General features: G+C 41.1%; 1 protein-coding gene across 6 annotated transcripts in view; it reads right to left on the bottom strand.

Annotated features, from left to right (window-relative positions):
- Nucleotides 1-25,677, bottom strand: part of APBB1IP (amyloid beta precursor protein binding family B member 1 interacting protein) — a 128,968-nt gene that overhangs the window by 4,834 nt on the left and 98,457 nt on the right. For all 6 annotated transcript variants that reach the window (XM_065520428.2, XM_074001257.1, XM_045399714.3 and 3 more), the window contains 4 exons: nucleotides 20,655-20,765; nucleotides 2,979-3,077; nucleotides 2,035-2,149; nucleotides 528-631 (listed from right to left, as the gene is read on the bottom strand). In XM_065520428.2, the coding sequence (XP_065376500.1) occupies nucleotides 528-631; nucleotides 2,035-2,149; nucleotides 2,979-3,077; nucleotides 20,655-20,765 (429 nt within the window). The remainder of the gene's footprint in view (nucleotides 1-527; nucleotides 632-2,034; nucleotides 2,150-2,978; nucleotides 3,078-20,654; nucleotides 20,766-25,677) is intronic.

Below are 25,677 nucleotides of genomic sequence, written 5' to 3'. Positions count from 1 at the left end.
TTTTTCCTAGGCAGTGTGATGATAGCTGGTTTTAACTTTTGATTCCAGCATGTGTAACTTTAAGATTACAAATATCAAGCAATGAACTAAATTAAATTGTAGTAACGTCTCAGTTGTTGGAACTACATTTTCTATTTATTTATTTATTTGACTGGATCTTACTCTGTCACCCAGGCTGGATGCAGTGGTGTGATCACAGATCACTGCCGCCTTGATCTCCTGGGCTCAAGCCAGTCAAACACCTCAGCCTCCCCAGTAGCTGGGATTACAGGTGCATGCCACCACACCTGGCTAATTTTTTTTTTTTTTCTAGTAGAGACAACTCTCTCTATATTGCCCAGTCTGGTCTCGAACTGAAGCTCAAGCAATTCTCCTGCCTCAGCCTCCCAAAGTTCTGGGATTACAGGTGTGAGCTACTGCACCCGGCTTTTTAAAAGAGCAGTTATTGGAACAATGCGAATGGTTGAGAACATGGGCTTTGGAAACATGGGCTGATGGAATGTATATCAGCTGCTTGCTGGTTTTACCTTTGACGTTTCAGCATGTCGCTGGGCCTCTTGGAGAACAGCACTGACAGAATGTGCAGCCTGGGGCATCTGTCCATTGGGCTGGGCGGTGCCATTTATAGGTCCTGAGAGGGAGGAAGAGAGAAACGAAGAGTGAGCAAAGCATTTTCAACATTCTTGAAAGTTAATCTGAAAATACAAAGCTGTTTACATCTCTAAAGCAAAGAAAGATACTTGCCGGCTACTTCTTACAAAAATAAAAAATAAAAACAAAGCAAAGAGAGCAATTCACAGGCATGGGATGGTACACAAAACCTTATGAAAAATCTGAGGTTCTGTGACAAAACTTTATATGAGATTCAGCAAAAGATTCAGGAAGGTGAGGGTGGTATTTGATAAAGCCCACCGAGGAGGGTCTGGATTAACTGGGATCCTGGAGAGTAACAATATATTTTACTTTTAAAAACGTTTCAGTAATTGAAGAATAAACCTTGAAAACATATTTTAAAAAATTCTTCTTGATTTTTAAAAAATGTATCTATCCAGTTTCATACCACACTGAATACAGGAACAACTCTTCAACATTGTCCTCAACAAAAAGTACATTGGACACAGAAATAATAGACAGAAATTTGGGCAAAATGTGCAGGTCCCTGGAATAATCGGGAATTAGATGGGTTTTTTTTCCCCCTCAAAAGTCCTGGTATGCTATTTTATTTTCCTGCCTTTTAATTTGTCCCTTTGACATGAAACTTTGACTCATGTTACCTTCAAATATGCTGTCCAGGACTGGGTGCAAGGTGTCAAAACACTGGGACATAATCTCATTCTTCATGTGGACAGTTTTCTGGGCACTAATGGAGCCTTGGATTAATATAATATTTGTACTCTGATAGGAAACATCTACCTACGAGCTCACCCTAAACAGGAGATCAGCACCTTATCCACAGAATATCATAAAATAAGTGGTCAAAGCTTTCTTAAAAGTCACTTAAAATAGATACAGGGCTCCAGTCTGGGCGACAGAGCAAGACCTTACCTCCAAAAAAAAAAAAAAAAAAAAAAAAGCAAAGAAGAAAAAGAAAACAGGTCGGGTGTGGTGGTTCATGCCTGTAATCCCAGCACTTTGGGAGGCCGAGGTGGGTGGATCACGAGGTCAGGAGATCAAGACCATCCTGGCTAACGTGGTGAAACCCTGCCTCTACTAAAAAATACAAAAAATTAGCCAGGCGTGGTGGTGGGCACCTGTAGTCCCAGCTACTCGGGAAGCTGAGGCAGGAGAATGGCGGGAACCCGGGAGGCAGAGCTTGCAGTGAGCTGAGATTGAGTCACTGCACTCCAGCCTGGGCGACAGTGCGAGACTCTGTCTCAAAAAAAAAAAAAAAAAAAAAAAAAAGAAAAGAAAAAGAAAAAGAAAACATATTCCGAAGCCGTCTACAAAGTTCTGTTTGTATAGGTGTGTTGGATACGTTTTGAACAGGAGCACTGAGCTTTGAATATGTGTTGGAATTTCTCCTCCATTTAGTACCTGTAGATGGCTGAGCTGGTGCAGCTGCATTGACTGTCCCCAAGTTTGTCCACCGAGAGGCAAGTCCAGCCTTTGCCACTGCCCGCTGGTAGTTATCATAGAGAGTCTTCCCATACTGGGGAGAGAACACAAAGAAGGAAAGGAATCCATTTATCCCAAATTCTGCACTCAATTGCAATATAAACATAGAGAAGAAATAAATACTCCACGGCTACTCTGTTCACCACTTGTCTGAGTTGGTGATTTTGGATATTTCCATTAAAATTTAACAAATACACATTCAATCATTTTCCAGATTGGCAGAGTCAGTTAATTTTTTCACCAACATATTAGAGAGAGCTTTGGCCACTCAGTTCTGATTACGTATGTCTTTATGTAACACGATCATAGATTCCATCTTGCGTTTTTTTTTTTTTTGAGACCGAGTCTCGCACTGCAGCCCAGGCTGGAGTGCAGTGGTGAGATCTCCTGCTCACTGCAAGCTCTGCCTCCCGGGTTCACGCCATTCTCCTGCCTCAGCCTCCCAAGTAGCTGGGACTACAGGAGCCTGCCACCACGCCCGGCTAATTTTTGTATTTTTAGTAGAGACGGGGTTTCACCGTGTTAGCCAGGATGGTCTCGATCTCCTGACCTCGTGATCTGCCAGCCTCGGCCTCCCAAAGTGCTGGGATTACAGGTGTGAGCCACCACGCCCGGCCCCATCTTGCGTTTTTAATTGCACACTAAGCTTGCAATACTCGCCATGAGTAAATATCCGGTTACTGGAGAGGTTCGTGTTTCTATCGCTCTCCTCATTTAGAAAACCCACTGGCGAATACACTTGATAATGTCTGTGGCTGAACCCAAGGGTGGGCCAACTGTTTCACAGTACCAGGAAAGCTGCGCCCGGGTCACTAAGTGGGCTGGCAAATGCAAGACAGGGTGAAGTCTGAACGCTCTCTCACCTTGGCTATCCGTATTCCCATCACCCACTGGTTAAGGGTTCTTGCGTCATCACAGCAGAGATACTTGATATACTGGGACTCCTTCTGAATTTGGGGGTGCTAGAAAGAAGCAGTTTCAAGACAATGTATTCACTTGTCATGTATTAGGAAGTCAAAGCACCTGTCAGGAAATTTTTAAAAAATCTCTAAAAATATATGTGATTTATGTGGTAAAAATTACTGGTTGTAAAATTAGGAAGGTAACTTTTAAAAATGACTAAATTTTGAAAGGATTTGAGAAATTTGTTATATGTTGGGAGGCTGAGGCGAGCGGATCACTTGAGGTCAGGAGTTCGAGACCAGCCTGGCCAACATGGTAAAACCCCGCCTCTACTGAGAATACAAAAAAAAAAAAAAAAAAAAAAATTCCTGCTGAGGCAGGGAAATTGCTTGAATTTGGGAGGTGGAGGTTGCAGTGAGCCAAGACTGCACCACTGCACTCCAGCCTGGGTTGACACAGCAAGACTCTGCCCAAAAAAAAAAAAAAAAAAAAAAAGAAAAAGAAATTTGTTTTATGATTTATCATAAGCACATCTTTTAAAAAAATTTTTTAGAAACAGGGTGTGACTCTGTTGTCCTGGCTGGAGTGGCACAATCACAGTTCACTGCAAACTTTGAACTCCTGGGGTCAAGAGATCCTCACTCCTCAGCCTCCTGAGTAGCTAGGACTACAGGTGCACACCACCATGTCCAGCTAATTGAAATTTTTTTTTAAAAAATATTTTGTGGAATTGGAGTCTCACTATATTAGCCAAGCTGGTCTCAAACTCCTGGCCTCAAGCAATCCTCCTGCCTCAGCCTCCCAAAGTGCTGGGATTACAGGCATGAGGTACCATGCCTTGCTTGTAAGAACTTTTTACTAATTATTATTACTATAATTTTCATTTATGACTTTTTAACTTTTGGAAGGTTTTCACATCCATCATGTCTCTATCCCCATGAGAAGTCTGAGCTGCTTCTCCATTTGTCAGATAAGGGAACTTACCTGAAGTAATTCTTATGTCATAGAATTAAAGCCTATGAGAATTGTGGGTTTATAACTCCCAAAAACTGATTCTAGGGTTATTTCTGCTTCTAAAAATTCAGAGTTTTGTGATGACCTTTCCTTCTTAACTGCTATCTGCTGCTCAAATGGGCCAGTGGCTTCCAGATGGACACCCTGGAGGACTATTTCTGTCTATTACACTTAGTGCCAGTGGCACTAAGCAGTGGTTCCGGTTGCTGAACAGGTCTTTTAGGAGCTCACAAAGATAACAAGGAAATGGGCAAGTGTGAAAGAGAAACACCTTGCATTCCTCTTAGTCCTCATTGCTTTTGTTGTTTCTGGTTTAATTTTTATTTTTTAAGACAGGATCTCACTCTGCCGCCCAGACTACAGTGCAGTGGTGCCATCATGGCTCAGCCTCTAATTCCTGGGCTCACACAATCCTTCCACCTCAGCCTCCTCTGTAGCTGGGACCACAGACATGCATCCATGCTTGGCTTTTTTTCTTTTTTTTAAAGAAACACTCTTGCTATGTTTCTCAGGCTGGTGCTGAAACCCTGGGCTCAAGTGATCCTCCCACCTTAGCCTCCCAAAGTGCTGGGATTACAGGCGTGAACCACCAAGCCCAGTTAGTTTCTGTTTTATGTGTCTGTCTCAGATAGACTGTGTCTTCCATGAGGGTGTGAACTACATCTGTCTTACTCACTGCTGAAGACCCTCATTGCTTAGCACATGGCCAGCACATGGCAGGTGTTCCAGTCCAGATGTCAGAATACTTGAAGAAAAGAAACAAGCACAACATTTCGTGTTGAGTTAGAAATCTTGCCGTCATCAGGCGAGGGGCCGGCAACCAAACATAGGTTCTAAGATATTAATATGTGCCATGTAAATTTTCATAGGTCATTATAAGGTTTATTATAATACATTTTATTATGTAGAAAAATAATTAACAACCACAAGCATCTTGTGTGTGTGTGTGTGGAGGGGTATGGTACCACCTCTTTCTTTTTCCTCCTGTCCTCAGAGGATTTATTAATCCTGCTAAGATAATCCTCATTTGCTGGTGGGGCTGAATGTGGAAAGGAAAGCAAAGAGAGCTGGAAGCATCTGTCTGCTCTTCAGTTGGCAGGAAAGGTGGAAAGCTGTCCAGTTCCTCTCTTCGGGTATTGCACGGACCTCTCCACTTCTCTTTCACTTTCCATCTTAAATCACTGACCTCCAAGGAAATGGCTATTCTCAAAGTTGATCTACGCAAAGGGTCTCATGTCTTTAAACTTCAGTTGGAATCTGACTGGCAGCGTCTAGTCACTCTGCTGGACTTTCTAATGACTCAGCCTGCAAGAACCTGTGGGATTGTTACCTTTGTCCAGAAAAGATAACAAGACCTTTATAGACTCCAAGAGCTTGACGAGAGTTTAGTAATTTTTGGTTTCACAAATGAGAAAACTGAGGTTCAGAAACGTTACTATACATTCCACCCTGTGACCCCCACTAGAACCTGGGGGTCTCCTGACTAACCACCTAGAATTTCTGTGTTTGTATTAAGCTATTACACCCAAATCTCAGACTTGGAAGAGACAACAGAAAAAATTCCTCTTTTTGGTTTTTTCAGGCAATTGAGGAAGGTCTACTCATATTTTTGCCTTTAAATATGTATTGCTTATGTAGCTCGCTCAGGCTTCAGAAATTGCATCACCATTGCTCGAAGAACGGTCAGTTCCTATTTGCTTGGGCAGAGCAAACAGGAACACAGACATTCTCTCTACCAACGGCGACAACTTCACATCAGGCGCCTGAATGTTGCTGTAGTTTTGCAGTCTGGCCAGCAGATGACAGGAAACACTTTCGAATGGCTGCTGGGCATTTTATTGTTTTTGCGGTTCAATGCTTATTCCCTCATCCTGAATGCTAGATTTTAATTTTGCAAATGTTACTCCAATAGTGATCCTCTTTGGAGGCCCTTAAAATCGGAAATATCTATCAACTCAGGTAATATGGCCCGATAGCCAAAAGGATTTGTTGTCTTAATTAACCTGAAGGACGTATTGATGAAAAATATACTAAAGCCAGCACTCACTGGCTGGAATGTAACAGCCCACAAATGCCGCCAGCATTGCCTTCAACGATAACACGTGCAAAGCCAAACCAACGCCCTTGTCTTTCAGCACCAGAAACACGGCTCTCTGGCCGACAAACAGCATTTGTGTTCTGATTGTCATGTAAGAGAGGCAAGCATTGGTCTCTTCAGCAATTAAATGTTTACAATTGTTCTTAGAAAGCAACTATTCTGCCCCACCCCCCAGATATTTAAAAAGCTGACATTGCGACCTTCAAGTTAATCTATTACTTTTTTTTTGGTAGATGTCATGTGAGAGCCAAGTTTCCAGAGCAGACTAAATCTCATCGTGTTTGCAACAAAACGCAGAAAGCGACAATTATCCATTTAAGAAGCACCATAAACAATTTCTTAAGTATGTTATTCATTGAAATAGAGTAAAACATAGTCATTCCCTTAAAGAAAATGACTTTTGAACATAAAACAGTCCCTTGATGATGGGGTGATGTATAGACGTTGCTATAGGTCAGGTCTCACCAAGTTCCTTCCTTACACTACATGTGTGCTGTGGATGTATACAGGAGGATTATATGACCTCTAAGTTCTCTAGCAATCCTCAGATTTTATGGTTCTAAGATGAGCTACCTAATGGGAACAAGCTCCTTTCTGGCTCCCTTGTGACACGGAAGTCGTTCAGGCTTGCAGACATCATAGAGCAAGTCACTGAGCTTGTTCTCCACCGTGATTGAGACTTTGCCAAGGAGATTATTGCCTAACCGAGCCTTTTGCTGAATAATCATTTGCAAAGAGGTTTCAGGAAAATGCTGGTGCAATGTCACTGGCCAGGCTCTTTTGCAACTGATTTGATTGTTCCTGACCATAAAGAGAGAGAAGCTCTCTTGGGACATGAGAACAGCACACAGAGGGCAGGGCGATTGTGGAATGCCACTGCTTAAAGGGCTCTTACAGACCCTCTGAACTTAGGAAATGAGAAAACAGGGTGACAGAGGCTAAGCAATTTATCCAAGGCCAAAGCTAGTGAAAGAACCAAGGTCCTATTTTGTTCCACAAATATCTCTGGGTGCTAAGAAGTATGCTAATTCCTAGGTACATTAAGAGGAGTAAGAGAGGCAGGGGCCAGTGGCTCACACCTGTAATCCCAGCACTTTGAGAGGCCAAGGCAGGTAGATCACTCGAGGCCAGGAATTTGAGATCAGCCTGGACAACATGGTGAAACCTTGTCTCTACAAAAAGTACAAAAATTAGCCGGGCGTGGTGGTGCACACCTGTAGTTCCAGCTACTGGAGAGGCTGAAGTGGGAGGATAGATGCAGCCAGGTGTTCGAGGCTGTGGTGAGCCATGATTGTGCCACTGTGCTCCTGACCGGGCTGGAGAAGACCCTATCTCAAACAAACAAACAAAAACAACAAAAAGAGGAATAAGAAAGCTCACGTGATAATTGGGCAATGCTCGCTGGAGGTGTTTTAGGGAGAGATGTACGTAAACACATGATGTAATCAAATGTGTAATCAAATCACATATGTAATGTGATTATGAAATAGTATGCTCCATACTAAAAGTTTGAAAATGGGCCAAGTAAGGGTCTTTGGAAGAAGTGACAGAATGCTGTAATATACATGGAGAACATGGAGAAATTCTATATGGCAAAGGTCTGGAAACCATGGAATGAAGAAGCAGAAATTAAGCTGGAGAGGAATCTGAGTGAAGACCCTTGAGTCAAACTAGAATCTAGACATGATCCCCTGGGCAGTGGGGGGCACTGGAAGTTTTAAAACAGCACAATGACACAGGAAGTCACTGGGTGCTATGAGGAAGATGGATCTTGAGTGAAGAATAAGATCGAACTGAGGGAGGGCTCAGGGGGAGACCTTGATGGGAAATAAAAGAACTTGCTCATAGATTAATGAGAAATGGGGAGAGGAAGAAAATCAAGCATACTTTCTCTGTTTCTAGCTTGGTAGAGCAGGTGAATGTTATGGGTTTAATTATCTCCCCCTCCCTAAAAGCTATGTTGAAGTACTCACTCCTGGTACCTATGAATGTAACCTTATTTGGAAATAGGGTATTTGCAGATATAATAAAGTTCAGATAAGGTCATCCTGGATGAAAGTGGGCTCTAAATCCAAAGTGACTGGTGTGAGCTGAGTGTAGTGGCTCACACCTGTAATCACAGCACTTTGGGAGGCCAAGGTGGGTGAATTGCTTGAGTCCAAGAGCTCAAGATCAGCCTGGGCAACATAGCGAAACCCTGTCTCTGCAAAAATACAAAAAATGAGCCAGGTATGGTGGTGTACACCTGTAGTCCCAGCTACTTGGGAGGCTGAGGCAGGAGGATCACTTGAGCCCAGGAAGTTGAGGCTGCAGTGAGCTGTGATCACACCACCATACTCAGCCTGAGCAACAGAGTGAGACCTTGTCTCAAAAAAAAAAAGCAAAAAACAAAAAACACCAAAACCAGCAAAAAACAAGCAAACAAAAACAACCACCAAAATGACATGTTCTTATAAGAAGAGAAGAAACAGACACAGACACAGAAAGAAGATGATCATGTGTTGAGGGAGGCAGAGATTGGCATCACGCAGCTGCAAGCCAAAGAATGCCAGCATTGCTGGGAGCTGCCGGAATCTAGGAGAGGTGTGGAGGCAGGGTACAGATTTTGCCTCTGAGCCCTCAGAAGGAACACAACTCTGGTTTTGATTTTGGACTTCTGGTTCCAATATCACCTTGATTTGGGACTTCTGGACTTCTGAACTGTGTGAGAAATAAATTTCTGTGAAATTACCTAGTTAGCAGCAGTTTGTTACGGCAGCTCTAGAAAACGAATAGAGTAGGTGATGGTGCCATTCATTTTTAGGGGACTGTGGAAAGCAGGGCATGGAGGAAAGGTTGAAATCAGTGTCTGTAATAGAGGTACCCCTCGGACATGTGGTTACCGCATGTGTAGGGCTAGGGAAGAAGGTGAGACTGTCCACTACGAATTGGGAATTATTTGTCTCCAACACAGACAATGATTGCAGCTGTGGCTGTGAATATGATCTCAGCCAGAGCACAGGGAATCTGGTGAGAACTGAATTTAGGACCTTGGAGGGCATTACAGTGTGTAGGGAAGGAGGAGGCACCAGCAGAAACAGAGCAGTGGTCCAGGCTGAAGATTATAAAATGAGGATGCCATCATCAATGCAAAAGATGCAGTGAGGACTGGAGAAAGCCACTATTCTTTGGAAATCTTAATAATAGCGGTTTCCACAGGGGTGCAGGGAGAAGCCTGGTAGCATGCAAACTCCACAAAGCCAGAGGCCTTTGTTTTGTTTACTGATGTACCCCATAGTCTGAATAAAGAAAATTCAAAAGATATATGTATATATTCGTAGAGAAAGGGTCTGCCTCTGTTGCCCAGTCTGGAGTGCAGTGGTGCAATCATGGCTCCCTGCAACTTCCAATGCTTGGGCTCAAGTGATTCTCCCACCTCGGCCCCCTGAGGAGCTGGGACCACAGGTGCGCACCACCATGCCCGGCTAATGTTTTTAAATTTTTTATTGAGAGGAGGTTTCACAATGTTGCCCAGGTTGGTCTTGAACTCCTGCCCTCAAACAATCCCCCTGCCTCGGCCTCCCAAAGTGAGGACATGGAGCGCATCATCACTTTCTCATGAAGTCTGAGTTAAAGAGAAGACAGAGGCCAAAGGTGCTGCTTGAAGAGGTGGGGCAGATACAACTGAGGGGAGTGAGTGAGTGAGTTAGAGCCCCCAAACCAAGGAATATTTGAAAATGTTTGTGGCCCAAAGAAAAGAGAAGAATTGTTTGGAGAGGGGTTCGAAGATGCTGAAGCCAAAGGGAGTGGCTGACAATGTGGTTCCAGAGGCCATGTTGCAGATGGGAGCCATCTTCCTCTGAGATACAGAGTCAGGAGGTAGGAGAGTTATTGCGTGGGATAAATTTAGAAGTAAAGAGGAAGTAAACTGGGACATTCAATCCTGTTCTCTATTTTCTTTCTTATCCTTCCTTTTTCTCTCTCTTTTTCTTTCTTTCTTTCCCTTCTTTTTTAGAGATCTTGCTCTGTTGCCCAGGCCACAGTGCAATGGTGTGACTGTGGCTCACGGCACCCTCAAACTCCTGTCCTCAAGCAATCCTTCTGCCTCAATCTCCTGCATAGCTGGGACTATGGGTGTGCACCACCACACTAGGCTGATTTTTAAATATTTTGTAGAGATGGGGGTCTCCCTATGTTGCCTGGCTGGTCTTGAACTCTTGGGGTCAAGTGGTCCCCCTGCCTTGACCTCCCAAAATGCTGGGATTAGAAGCATGAGCCATAGTGCCCAGATAATTAAGCATTTCTTTAGGGACAGGATCTCACTCTGTTGCCCTGGCTGGAGCATAGCTCACTGCAACCTTGAATGCAGGCTCAAGCAATCCTCCTGCCTCAGCCTTCTGAGTAACTGGGACTGTAGGTGCATGCTACCACACCCTGCTGATTTAAAAAGTTTTTCTGTAGAGATGGGGTCTTGATATGTTGCTCAGGCTGGTCTCGAGCTCCTGGGCTCAAGCGATCCTTCTGCCTTGGCCTCCAAAAGTGCTGGGATTACAGGCATGAGCCACTGTGCCTGGCCTGAACCATGTTTTAAAGGGCACAATGGTGCAGGGGGCTTTGATCTGCATTCCATCCATCTGTCCATCCATCGATCCACCCACTCATCTGTCCATCCACCCATCCATTAATCTCTCCATTCATCTGATATGTATCGAGAATTTACAATGTGTCAAATATCACTCCAAGCTCTGGAACACAATAATGAACACAATAGAAAAAGTCCTTGCTCTCCGACATTTATATTCTGCTATGGGAGAAAGCCAACAAAAATACAAAACACTAAAGTAATGTAATTTTTCATTGTGAAAAATACTGTAAAGAAAAATATAGCTGAGTAAGGGTAGGAAGCAAGTGAGCGACGGGGCAGAATTCCAGCGCTCCTTCCATGATATTCCACTACTTCCTAACAGGTCTCCATAGAAGCATAATTTCTCCTGGAGGATATTTACTTCTGCCCCATTGCATATAGCCCCAGAATGGAATGAGAAAGAATGCAGGAAAGAATGGCTTCTATCCATGCACAAAACTGCCTTTATGCGGGCTAAGGAAACTGAACGTGAGTGAGACTGGGAAGCCCCGTTGGACTGCAAAAATGGGTGAAACCGCAGTTGGACGGTAAGGGGATGGTTTCCCTGACTATGTTGCCCCTCCCCTGAGCCACTGCAGTACCCACACATGGAAAGTCCCCCCGGACTCACACTCAGGTTTCTTACCATACGGGGTCCCTCTGTAGGAGGCTTGCTTCTGTCTGAGCCTATGGAGAGCACTGTGAGTACCAAGTACCAACAGGACTGAAACACATGAGGCTAGCAAGGGACAAAGAGGGGGGTGGGTCTAGCAGCAGCCAGGTGGATAAATTTGGCAGTGGCTCACCATCCCTGCCAGATGAAATGATGCACCAGATGTGCTGTTTATGCTGTACTGTGGGAAGCATGGTCCACAGAACCTCTGGACTTGAGAGCCTGACCGGCTTTCCCACTCCATCTGGTGGGCCCTTTGTGGGTGTCCCAGGGCCCACGCAGTTTGGACAGTGTATCCTCGGCAGAGTTAGTGTAGGATTCGGGTCTAACTTGGACTTAGGAGGCCCTCTAGTGCTGAAATAATATACAATAGTCAATCTGCTCACAATTTCTGCATACGCCCACTGAAAAAGAAGGGTCACAAACAAATCCAGACAGGGAAGACTGAAACAAATACCTAACTCAACAATGGGAAGACAGAGCCCAATGTCTATAAGGAGTAAGAATAGCCTAGAAAATATGGTCTCTCTAAATGGACAAAAAGAGGTGCCAGCTATCTGGCAGACAAAGAATTCAAAAATAGCTGTTATGACAAAACTCAGCAAACTTCAAGAAAACACAGAGAAGCAATTCAGAAATTTATCAGAAACATTCATCAGATCGATAGAAATAATTAAAAAAACAAACAAATCCTGGAGCTGAAAAGTGTAACAAACAAAATGAAACATGAAACAGAAAACATCAGCTGCAGAATTCATCAAGCAGAAGAATCAGTGAGCTTGAAGGCAGCCTATTTGAAAACACATAGTCAAAGGAGAAAAAAGGAAAAAAATGAGAAGGAATAAAGAAAAACTTACAAGACCCATGGGACACCATCAAAAGAGCAAATCTACATATCCTTAACATTAAAGAGAGAGTAAAGAATGAAAAGGGATAGAAAGCTTATTCAAATAAATAATAATAGAAAAGTTACCAAATTAGAAGAAAGATACAAATATCCATGCACAGGAAGGTCAAAGGTCACCAACCAGATTCAACCCAAATAAAATACCCCAATATATATCATAATCAAATTCTCAAAGGTCAAAGACAAAGAGATGTACCTGAAAGTAGCAAGAAAAACAACAACAACAAATAACACATAAGGGAGTTCTAATATGCCTGGCAGCAGACTTAGCAGAAACCTTGCAAGCCAAGAGAGAGTGGGACAATATATTCAGAGTGACGAAAGATAAAGAAAAGCCTGTCAACCAAGAATACTGTACCCAGAAAAGCTATTCTTCAGAAACGAAGGTGATAAAGACTTTTTCAGCCAAAGAAAGATCTCAAATAAACAATCTAATGATGCATCTCAAGGAACTAGAAAAAATAAGAACTAAACCCCAAATTAGTAGGAGAAAAGAAATAATAAAGATCAGAGCATAAATAAATGAAATAGAGATTAATTTCATTCATTTGGAAAAGAAATATTAAGGCTAAAAGAGGCTAAAAACAAATATTAAGAAAACAAAGAGTAAGTTTTTTTGAAAAATAAATAAAATTGAGAAACCTTTAGCTAGTCTAAGAAAAAAAGAAAGATGACTGAAAGAAAATGAAAGATGAAAAAAGACATTACAATTGATACTACAGAAATACAAAAGATCATAAAAACTACTATAAATAATTACACACTAACAGAATGGAAAACCTAGGAAAACATGACTAAAATCCTAGATGCATATGATCTATCATGATTGAAACAGGAAGAAATAGAAAACCTAAAAAGACCAATAATGAGTAATGAAATTGAAGCTGTAATAAAAAGGCTCCTATCAAAGAAAAGCCCAGGACCTGATGGCTTCACTGCTGAATTCTACAAACATATAAAGACGAATTCTTCACAAACTATTTCAAAAAATTGAAAAGGAAGAAATTCTTCCAAACTCATTCTACGAGGCCTGCATTACTCCAATTCCAAAACCAGAGATGGACACAACCAAAAAGAAAAGCTACAGGCCAACATCCCTGATGAATGTAGATATAAAAGTCCTCAACAGAATACTAGCAATCTGAATTAAATAGCATATTTAAAAGACCATTCATCATGATCAAGTGGGATTCATCCCAGCAATACAAGGATAGTTTAGCATATACAAATCAATAAATGTGACACATCACATTAACAGAATAAAGATTAAAAACCAAATGCTTATTTCAGTAGATGCAGAAAAAGCATTTGACAAAAATTCAGCGTCTCAACAAATTAGGTGTAGAAGAAACATACCTCAACATAATAAAGTTTATATATGTTAAACCCACAGCCAACATCACACTGAATGGGAAAAAATTAGAAGCTTTTCCCCGAAGATCTCAAAAGAGATAAGGATGCCCACTTTCACTGCTCTTATTCAGCATAGTACTGGAACTCTTAGCGAGACCAACGAGGCAAGAGAAAGAAAGAAAAGGCATCCAAATTGGAAATGAGGGAGTCAAATTGTCCCTGTTTGCAGACAACATGATTTCATATGTAGAAAATCTTAAAGACTCCACCAAAAAAACTGTTAGAACTAATAAACAGATGAAGTAAATTTTCAGGATACAAAATCAGCATACAAAAATTAGTAGCATTTCTATGCAACAGTAGCCAACTATCTGAAAATCAAGAAAGCAATCCCATTTACAATACCTACACAAAAATAAAATACTTAGAAATAAATTTAACCAAGGAGGAGAAAAATCTCTATGAAGAAAACTATAAAACATTGATAAACGAAGGCGAAGAGGATATAAACAGAAAGATATTCTATGTTCATAAATTGGAAGAATTAATATTTTTATAATGTCCATGCTACCAAAAGTAATTTACAGATTCAGAGCAATCCCTATCAAAATTATGATGTCAGACTTCACAGAGAAATAGAAAAAAAAAATCCTAAAATTTATATGGAAACACAGACTCCAAATAGCCAAAGCAATCTTGAGCAAAAAGAACAAAGCTGGAGGAGTCACACAAACTGATTTCAAGATATACTACAAATCTATAGCAGTGTGGTAGTGGTGTAAAAACAGACACATAGGCCCATGGAACAAAACAGAGAGTCCAGAACTAAATCAATGCATTTACAGCCAACTGATTTTAAACAAAGGTGCCCGCCCCCCCCCCCAAAAGAACAAGAACAAGAAAAACAAACCAAAAAACTCACAATGAGGGAAAGATAGCGTCTTTAATAAACAGTGTTGGGTTAACTGGATAACTTCATGCAAAAGAATGTAACTTGACCCCTATTTCTCACCATAAACAAAAATCATCTCAAAATAGATTAAATAGTTAATATAAGACCCAAAACTGGCATGGCTCATGCCTGTGATCTCAGCACTTTGGGAGGCTGAGGAGCACAGATCACCTGAGGTCAGGAGTTCGAGACCAGCCTCGCTAACATGGTGAAACCCCAACGCTACTAAAAATACAAAAAATTAGCCAGGAATGGTGGCGTGCTCCTGTAATCCCAGCTACTCAGGAGGCTGAGGCAGGAGAATTGCTTGAACCTGAGAGGTAGAGGTTGCAGTGAGCCGAGATCACGCCATTGCACTCCAGCTTGGGCAACAAGAGCAAAACTCTGTCTCAAAAAAACAAAACAAAACAAGCAAAACAAACAAACAAACCAACAAAAAGAAAGACTCAAAACTGTGAATCTGCATAGCAAGGAAAACAATCAACAGAGTAAAGAGACAATCTACAGAATGAGAAAAAATATTTGCAAATTATACATTTGACTAAGGGTTAATAAGTAGAATTTGTAAGGAACTCAACTCACTAGCAAAAAACCCAAATAATTCATTTTTTAAAAAATGGACAAACAACATGAATAGACATTTCACCAAAGAAGACATACACAAGGCCAATAAAAATTTTAAAAATGCTTAACATCACTAACCATCAAGGAAATGCAAATCAAAACTACAATGAGATTTTGCATCATCCCAACTAGAAGGACTATGATAAAAGGACAAAAAATAACAAATGCTGACAAGGATGTGGAAGAACAAGAACTCTTATGCACTGTTGGCAGAAATGTAAATTAGTCTAGCCATTACGGAAAACAGTATGGAGGTGCCTCAAAAAACTGAAAATACATCTACCATATGATCCAGTATTTCCACTGCTGGGTATATATACAAAGGAAATGAAATTGGTATGTCAAAGAGACATCTGGACTCACATGTTTATTGCAGCACTGTACACAACAGCTAAGATATAGAATCAACCTAAATGCCCATCAGTGGATGAATAAAGAAAATACAAAAACATTTATATTCCACTCATATGTGGAATCTAAAAAAAATGATCTCATAGGAGTTGAGAGTAGAATAATGGTTACTAGAGACTGGAGCGAATGGGGAGAGAGGTTTGTCAACAAGTACAGTGTTATAGTTAGGAGGAATAAGTTCTGGTACCCTACTGCAAGGTAGGGTGACTATAGCTAACAATAATGCATTGTATATTTTAAATAGCTAGAGGAGAGGATTTTATGATAAATGTTTGTGCTAATTACCATGATTTGGTCATTACACAATGTTTACATATATCAAAACAACACATTGTGTGTCATAATGTACAATTACTATGTGTCAATTAAAAAGTAAATGAATAAATACATAGGAAAAAAAGAAAAGCAAATTTCTGCACCCAATCCCAGACTTACTAAATAAAAAACCCTGGGGGCCTAGCAGTCTGTGTCTTAACAATCTAAATGGTTCTGATGCATACTAAAGTTTGAGAAACACTGGTTAATAAAGAGATTTATTTAATACTAGATGGCAATAATAACTACCACTTACTCAGTGCTGATACATTTTTAGACATTGCACTAATGATTTTGTAGGCGTATCATATTTAATTCTCAAAAGAAGGGCTGGCTGCTCTTATCTCTTGAAGATGATGCAATGAGGCTTAGCATCTCAACAGTGACCCAGTTACTAGGTGACAGGGCCAGGACTCAGACGCCAATCTTTCTGACAGCACCTCTCATGAACAGCCATAGTCATCAAGCTCATATTGAAGGATAAACTTTAGCCTGGATTTATCAGGCCACGAAATGAAATAATGCAATCTTCTTTTGTTTTGTTTTGTTTTGTTTTATTGAGACAAAGTCCTACTCCGTCACCCAGGCTGGAGTGCAGTGGCGTGATCTTGGCTCACTGCAACCTCCACCTCCCAGGTTCAAGCAATTCTCATGCCTCAGCCTCCCAAATAGCTAGGATTACAGGCGCATGCCACCATGCCCAGCTAATATTTGCATTTTTAGTAGAGACGGGGTTTCATCATGTTGGCCAGGCTGGTCTCAAACTCCTGACCTCAGGTGATCCATCTGCCTTGGCCTCCCAAAGTGCTGGGATTACAGGTATGAGCCACCGCGCCTGGCCTAAATCTCTTAACATTCCTCCCTGTATCCTTAATCCCTCTTGCCATCTACATACACATTCTTTGCATTTTGGAAACTGGCTCACCCTAATAAAGAATAGCAAGAGTTTTTACTTTTTTAAAACAGCAGACAAAAAGGGAAATAAGTGACCACAATGTTCATAAACAAATTAGGTTCTCCAAACCTCAACAGTAACCCTTTTACTCAGCAAGTTAATAAGAATTCTCAATATTTTGGGAAGGAACTGAGAAACATGCTTAAGAACAAAATGAGCAGGGTGATTGCACATGAGGAAATTGGCTTCAGAACAGAACTGATCATCATCCTGAGAAAAAAGGAAATACACATTCTGCAAGGGTTGCTCATGACTCTTACTCCCAGATCCATCGATCCTGCTGGTTTCTCCACCTCTGAGCCCCCTTTTTCCTTTGGGGAGATCCTCAACTCTCTCTTGACGACCCAGACCTTGGAGAGTAGGAATTTTTAGAAATTTTAGTTCAATATTCTGGGACCCAGGATTTCTATTCTTGGTGTAATCTCAGGATAACCTCACGTTCTAGGTCAGACAGTTCAAGTCCTGGCGATTGTAGGTCCTCATCCCAAACTTATGTGTCAGTTTGAGAAACTGAGTCCCTCCCCTGTTCACTGTGTCTAAATCCCCGTGCTGGGAACCTCTAGTCAGAGACCTTGTCTTTTTCTTGACAGACATCCCTGCTCTGGCTTCTGGACCCCAGCCCTGGGATTTGGCTCCTGCTTCCTTCTGCTAGACTTTCATCCTGTCTGCCCACTCTGAAGGCCATTTCATCATCAGCTGAGCCATGACTACTACATGAATCCTCATTAGAGTGAGGATACGTTCTAACACTTGGTAGAAAACTTGACCATGTTTAGGAAAAATGAAGATTCCTAGGCTCCATCCTTAAACCCTAACCCTAACCCTAGGTTCCATCATTATTTTGATTTAGTGGGCCTAGGGCCTGGGAACCTGCATTTGTAATGAGTCTCCAGTGACTCTGATTCAGCCAGTTTACTGACCCGCGTTTCAGAAACTTTCTCCAAAACCTTCTCCTGATTTAAGAAGTGTGGGCAGTGCTTTGGTGATAAAGTGTGTTGGAATGCTCCATTTTGGTGATTTATCAGGGTCTTAGGATTCCAAACACGGGAAGACGTGGCTCCAAGGGCAGGTGGCCTTGTGGGAGGGGCAGGGTAGTGGGCAACGCTTCGTGTCCAGATCTCTGGGGGCCTGAGAAACTGTCTGAGAGAACGGCCTCTGAGCCATGCTGCCTGATTTCTCATTCTGACTTGGCCACTTCCTGGCTGGGGAGTCTCTCTGCACACATACCACATTTATAAAGAAGATGCGATGTCAGTGCTTGCCGTTCTTCTTATTTTTCCTATATCAGGAACAGACAAGGAGGGGCGAGGACCAGAAGCAGGCAGGGCATGCTCCTCATCTCTCTTCCTTCTGACCAAACAGACCTCTCTCACCTCAGGGCTTTCCACTTCCCGTTCTTATTCCTGGAGGGCTCGTACTGCGGGTAATTCTTGCTCCCTCACTTCGCTCACATCTTTTGTCAAATGTCACTTCCTAGAGGGCCTCTCTGTGAACACCCCATCCAAAGGAGCCCTGGCCCGAGCCCTACTTCATATTGCTCCTTGTTACTACCTGACTTTACATTACATAGTTTTCGTTCTTTACCATTTTCCTCATGTTGAATGTAAACTCCATGAGGACAGGAATTATTGTATTTTTTTCATTGCCCCACCACTGTTCCAGGTGATGGGAATGCAGCAGTAAAAATAATAATAATAATAATCCTTGTCATTCAACAATAGTTGTCATTCAATAAAATTTTTTTTTTTTTTTTTTTTTTTTTTTTTTGAGACAGAGTCTCTCTCTGTCGCCCAGGCTGAGTGCGTTGGTGGGATCTCGGCTCACTGTAACCTCCACCTCCCGGGTTCAAGCGATTCTCCTGCCTCAGTCTCCCAAGTAGCTGGGACTATAGGCATGCACTACCACGCCCAGCTACTTTTTGTATTTTCAGTAGAGACAGGGTTTCACCATGTTGGCCAGAATCCTTGGTAGGTGGATCGCCTGAATCCGGGAGTTTGAGACCAGCCTGGGTAATATAGTAAAGCCCTGTCTTAACTAAAAGTACAAAAATTAGCTGGTGTGGTGGTGCGCACCTCTAGTCCCAGATACTTGAGAGGCTAAGGCAGGAGGATTGCTCTTAAGCCTGGGAGGCTGAGGCTTCAGGGGGCTAGAATCCTTGGCCTCAAGTGATCCGTCCGCCTCAGCCTCCCACAGTACTGAGATTACAGGTGTGAGCCACCGCGCCCGGCCGGCATTCAACAAATATTAAATGAATAGATGAATGAGTGAGTGAATGGATCTAGCCTTCTCCCTGCCTTCAGTGCCTTCACAGTCATTATTCTGGGGCTTTTCTGTCTAGGGCAGGTTTCTTGACAGCAGCACTGTTGACATTGGGGGCCAGAGAAGTCTTTGGCATGGGGGTTTTGTTGTGCACTGCAAGGCATTTAGCAGCATACCTGGCCTACTAGATGTCAGTAGTCCCTGCTCCATGCCCCAAGCTATGACAATCAAAAATGTCTTTAGAATTGGCCGAACAACCCTTGGAGGCAAAATGCCTGGTTGAGAACCACTGGGGGAGTATCAGGCTGACTGAGCTAGTATAATGGTTTTTATTATTAATATTATCCATAAATAGTTAAAAGTGGATGCTTAGGAATTAAAAAAAAAAAAGGTTAGGACATCTGAATGAAAGCCACTGAATATCCTGAGTCCTTGATAAAGCCAAGAATTGCAACCAATTATTATTTGATGATTACAATAAGTGGTTGTAATTGTTCAGGGAGTCAAAATTACTAAACATGATTGATTTGGCCTGGTTACTGTATTTGACTAAAAAGAAACACAGACAAAAACTTACCATAGTCCTCAATCCAGAGTTCTGTAGGCATACAGAAAGGCTCTAACACATCACATGTGTGGTTGTAATAACTCGTCTCCTGATCAGACTGATCTGAGATTCTAATTTTAAAAAATGTAAATTGGCCAGGAGTGGCGGCTCATGCCTACAATCCCAACGCTTTGGGATGCCAAGGTAGGTGGATCTCCTGAGTCCAGGAGTTTGAGACCAGATTGGGTAATACAGTAAAGCCCTGTCTTAACTAAAAATACAAAAATTAGCTGGTGTGGTGGTGTGTACCTCTAGTCCCAGATACTTGAGAAGCTAAGGCAGGAGGATTGCTTAAGACTGGGAGGCTGAGGCTTCAGTGGGCTATGATTGCACTACTGCAGTCCAGCCTGGATGACACAGTGAGACTCTGTCTCAAAAAAACATAAACCATATCTAACATTTGATAATACATATTGCCTTTTGACAATATACACCTTAAGTTTCATGACCCAGTAATTAAAACAATTGTTTTTTGTTATTTTCTATACATTTTCTAGGACATCTTGCAAGTTTCTAATTTCCAAAAACTTACTATGTTGGAATGAGCCCAATAAATAAAGAACTGAAAACTTTTTTTAGTCTTATCAATAAAATTATAAATTAATTTGTTTAAAATGTGGAACTTTCATTTTCAGAAGTGAAGAAATCCCCAGACAGATTTACCTTAAAGTTTTAGGTTCAGATAGGAGGCTTTGAGGAAAATGCCCCAAATTGATAGAAATGTTTCCCTCATTCCTATTTTGGTTGAACAATTTCTTATTGTTACACATGTGGCTAACTATATAACATTTAACATTTTCTTCCTTGAAAAAATGATTACCTCAAATTGCTTATAAATCTAAATGAATGACTTCTTATAACATACCTTTAAAACAAAGCAGTAGTCAGTGGGCGCTTTATATTTCATTTTATGCTGAGTCCCATAGTAAATGTTGACATTTTCGAACTGTATAAAACATGCCAGATCTCGAGATGTCTGAAAGACAGGGAAAAAAATAAAACTTCAACTGAGATGACAGTTAACAATTTTCCAGAGTTGTCCTTCACGGCATAACTAAGGATTACATTTTAGTAAAGAAAATATTGACTTTTAGGTAGCTTATATAAACATCTGCCATGTATGGTTCTTCTCAAAGGCAAGTCTGAAAGGTTGGAATGGAAACAGATACGGCCAAATTGGGGGACAATTTAGTAAGATCTATGCATAAATCTTTCCCAGTATGAAAGATATTGAATGTTCCCAACACAAAGAAAGGATAAATGTTTAAGATGATGGATGTGCTAATTACCTTGATCTGATCACCATACATTATATGTATCAAAACATCACTGTGTACATTGTGCATATGTACAATTATTATTTGTCAGTCAAAAAATAAAATTAATTTTTAAAAAAGAGTACAGCCAAGGAAAATCGGTGCCACTGACCAAGAAATGGAGTGAAAGATTATACTGCTGTTCTAATGCCTATCTGGGGACTCCCAGAGTCAGGATGGACTGTCCTTCAGATGTCATTATCGATGCAGTCGAGACAAGGTGACCGCTTAGCCAGAAATTTCATTTTGACTTTTGCCATTCTAAGTCCGTGATGGATTTTGTGATTGAGCATTTAAAAAAAAAAGTCCCCCTCAGGACGAACAATGAGAGATAAACTTATGCTCAGTAAATTAGCACACACTTCATGCACTTCCTCCTCTTCCTCCTGAGAAAAAGGATTTCTTTCACAAGTTCTCTTTACTGCAGGCAGTGTTGCCATGGAAACAGAGACCTCTCCTCCACGGATAACAGGCACTGTGAAGGCTGCAGCCTGTAATCTACATATTTGGTTACACTTCAATTACAAATGTGTTGTATTATTTTTTTCTTTTGCCTTCTATAATTCTTTACCTAGTTAGTGAATAGATGAATAGATGGCAGAACTATTTACACCTTAGTGCACAATTATTTCTTTACATATGCTTGTACATTCTTTTCTTACAAGATATTTTCTTCTGGATGTTCAAAGTTTACGTTTTTAAGTTACAAACTAAGGCATATTAGTCACAATTAAAAATATATATATGTATTTAAATAATAAAATGCATATCTTCCTTTACCACCCCTTTTTCTTATTTTGTTCTTTTCTCCAAATGTACCATAGTTAATAGTTTGGTAGTATTCTATTCTGTTCTATTTCCCCACATTGCCCAGGCTGGTCTTGAATTCCTGAGCTCAAGCGATCCGCCTTCCTTGGCCTTCCAAAGTGTTTGGGATTAGAGCTGTGAGCCACTGTCCCCTGCCTTCGTTTTCTTAACATTGCATCTAGGAGTCTTTCTATATCAAGACACATGAATTAATAGATGACATTCATTTTATGACTGCAGAGAATTCTACTGTACAGGGGTAACGATTTATTTAACTATTCTACTACAGAGGATTAGAAGTTATTTCAATATTTAGCTATTACAACAAATACTGTGCATATGCGCTTATATTTCTGTGAGATAGATTTGTCAAGCATGGAGCTGCCAATTGAAAGGATTTTTCCTCCCTTTTACATTTACATAGATTTTGCTAAATTGTCCCCCAGTTTGGCCGTATGAGTTTCCATTCCAACCTCCTAGGTGTGAGTGTCCATTTTTCTTACCCACTTCCACCAAAATTTGGATATTGTCTATATTGTTTATTGTATCAATCTCATGTTTAATTTACATTTCCTGATTACTAGTGAGACGGAGCAACTTTTAGTTATGCGGTGGCTACCAGTACTTCTTTTTCTGTAAATTTTCCCTTTAATGCTTTTTTCTGTAAGCATTTTTTTGTAAGTATGTTTATCTTTTTCTTATTGATTCGTGGAAATCTTTATATTTTATGGATATTCATACTTGTTTGTACATGTTGCAAATGTACTCTGTCACTGTAGTCAGTCTTTCACTTCTTGTTTGTTATCTTTGGCCAAAAGGTATTAAAAATAACTTTATAAGGTCAAATCTGTCCATTTTTTCCGTTATAATTTTGAGTTTTTATTCTTGCTTAGGAAAGCTTTCTCCAGCTCAAAATTATAAAAACATTAACCTATATTTTCTTTCTTTCCCTCTCTCCCTCCCTTCCTTCCTCCCTGCCCTCCCTCCCTCCCTCCCTTCTTTCCTTCCTTCCTTCCTTCCTTCCTTCCTTCCTTCCTCCCTCCCTCCCTCCCTCCCTCCCTTCTTTCCTTCCTTCCTTCCTTCCTTCCTTCCTCCCTCCCTCCCTCCCTCCCTCCCTCCCTCCCTCCCTCCCTTCCCTTCCTTCCTTCCTTCCTTCCTTCCTTCCTTCCTTCCTTCCTTACTTCTCTCTCTCTCTTTCTTTCTTTTTTTTTTTTTCAGGGTCTCATTCTGTCACTTAAGCTGGAGTACAGTGGCATAAACACGGGTCACTGAAGTCTTGACCTCCCGGGCTCAAGTGATCCTCCCCGATCAGCCTCCCAAGTAGTGGGGACTACAGGCATGTGCCGTCATCCTTGTTAATTTTTTTATTTTTTTTGTAGAGACTGGGTCTCCCTATGTTTCTCAGGCTGGTCTTGAACTCTTGGGCTCAAGCTATTCTCCCACCTGGGCCTCCCAGAGTGCTGGGATTATAGGCATGAGCCACCACACCCAGCGAACCTCTATTTTCTTCTAGAATTTTATACCATGTTTCTCTAAAGATATTTTAACCAATCAATAATTTAGTCTGGTACATGGAATGAGGTAGGAAATTATATTTCTAAATGGATATACAGTTATTTCAATGCTATTTGTTGAATACCATATTCTTTCCCCACTGCTGTGATATAAAATTCTAACTTTAACTTCTCTTATATTAGATGGCTGTCTGTCGACCTGTTTGTCTCTAGCCGTGCTGTTTTTATCTAATGTTTTGGCACGGCAGGAAATCTACCTGGATGTTCTTCACAATTTTGGGAAGGTCTATTTTGGAAGAGTGTCTTTTTTCCATGAACTTTAGAATCAATCTGTGAATTTCAAGTAAATAAAATCCTACTGATATTTTTATTAAAATTACCTTAAATTTATAGAAAACTGGGAAGAATTAATAACTTTTCATTTAGCAACATGGTACCTTTCTTTTCTTTTTCTTCTACTTTTTTTTTCTTTTTTCTTTTCTTTTTTTTTTTTTTGAGATGATATCTCACTCTGTCGCCCAGGCTGGAGTGCAGTGGCGTGATCTTGGCTCACTGCAATCTCTGCTTCCCGGGTTCAAGCAATTCTTCTGCCTCAGCCTCCCAAGTAGCCGGGATTATAGGGGCCCGCCACCATGCCTAGCTAATTTTTGCATTTTTAGTAGAGACGGTGTTTCACCATATTGGCCAGGTTGGTCTCAAACTCCTGACCTCGGGCCTGCCTCGGCCTCCCAAAGTGCTGGGATTACAGACGTGAGCCACCGCGCCCGGCCTGCAACATGGTACCTTTCTATTGATTCAGTTCTACTTCATTCCTCTTAATAAATTTTAAATTTTATGCCATATAGATCTGGAACATTTCTTGTTAAGTTTATTGTTAGGAATTTTGCATTTTCTGTTTCTAGTCTGCATGGATTCTTTTGCATTGTAATTTGCATTATATATATTGTTTGTGTAAAAAAAAACTTTCTTAGTTAATGCATTTATTTGGTTCTAACAGTTTTTCAGCTGAGTATCTCATATTGCTGGTAGACAATCATGTCAACTGTGAAAAATCAGTCTTTGCCTCTTCCTTTCTATTGGTTATACTTATTATTCTTTGCTTTAATGTACTAGTTCCTCAACCCAGTGTTAATGGTAACGGTGAGAGAAGGTATTCTTGTCCGACTCTACTGTAAACACTTTTTTTTTTTTTTTCTGAGACATAGTCTTGCTCTTTCACCCAGGGTGGAGTGCAGTGGAGTGATCTCAGGCCACTGCAACCTCCACCTCCCAAGTTCAAGTGATTCTCGTGCCTCAGCCTCCCCAGTAGCTGGGATTACAAGTGTGTACCACCACGCCAAGCTAATTTTTGTATTTTTAATAGAGATGGGGTTTCACAATGTTGGCCAGGCTGGTCTAGAACTCCTGGCCTCAAGTGATTCACCTTGCCTCAGCCTCCCAAAGTGCTGGGACTACAGGCATGAACCACCACACCTGGCCAAATGTAAACACTTTTAATTCTCATCAGAGTATATTGTTTGTTACACGTTTATTTATATGTACCATTTATATTCAAATGCCTAAGACATAAACATTTCAAAAAGAACACAAATTATTTGTGGGTCATTTGTGAGGTGCCCAGCGTGGGACTGGAATGACATGGCAGAGATGGGAAAGCATCAGATCTAAGGCCGGGAGCAGAATGGAAGAGGCTAAGGAGAACAGTAGCTGTCCTGGACCAAGAGTTAGCCATAATGCCCCTCCTGCCTTCCGGCAGAGACAAGAGTCTCCTTACTGGAGGTAGCGGACCTGGATGTTCACCATAACTTCATCGGCTTGGAAGTGTGGGTTAAGCTTTATTAGAGGAAGTTGGCAATGCATGAATATACCACTGGTGGTGCCCTGCATTTGGAAGGGAAGGCAAAATGCTTCTGCGTACCCAAGATACAGATTAGACATATATTAATGGTGAACAAAAGAGTGAAATGTCCTAATCCTCTAAGAAAGATCTTAGAGAGAGTTGATGGTCAGAATAAGAGTTAAAATTACATTTCAAGGAAGAATTTATTACATATAAATTTGAGGCAATAATCCCAAATCACCAAGTAAAAGTTAAATGATGTCTAAAATATCCTGCTAAATTAAGCAGGGAAATTCAGAGTACACCTCAGAGAACGATTTAAAAATATTCAGAGTCTAAGGACTAAAATCTCAAGGAAAATCTAGTCCAGAGCCGGTGCAGTGACTCATGCCTGTAATCCCAGCACTTGGG

The sequence above is a fragment of the Macaca fascicularis genome, chromosome 9 (assembly GCF_037993035.2).
Source record: "Macaca fascicularis isolate 582-1 chromosome 9, T2T-MFA8v1.1".
Taxonomy (NCBI): domain Eukaryota; kingdom Metazoa; phylum Chordata; class Mammalia; order Primates; family Cercopithecidae; genus Macaca; species Macaca fascicularis.
This window is presented reverse-complemented; position numbering and strand designations above follow the sequence as displayed.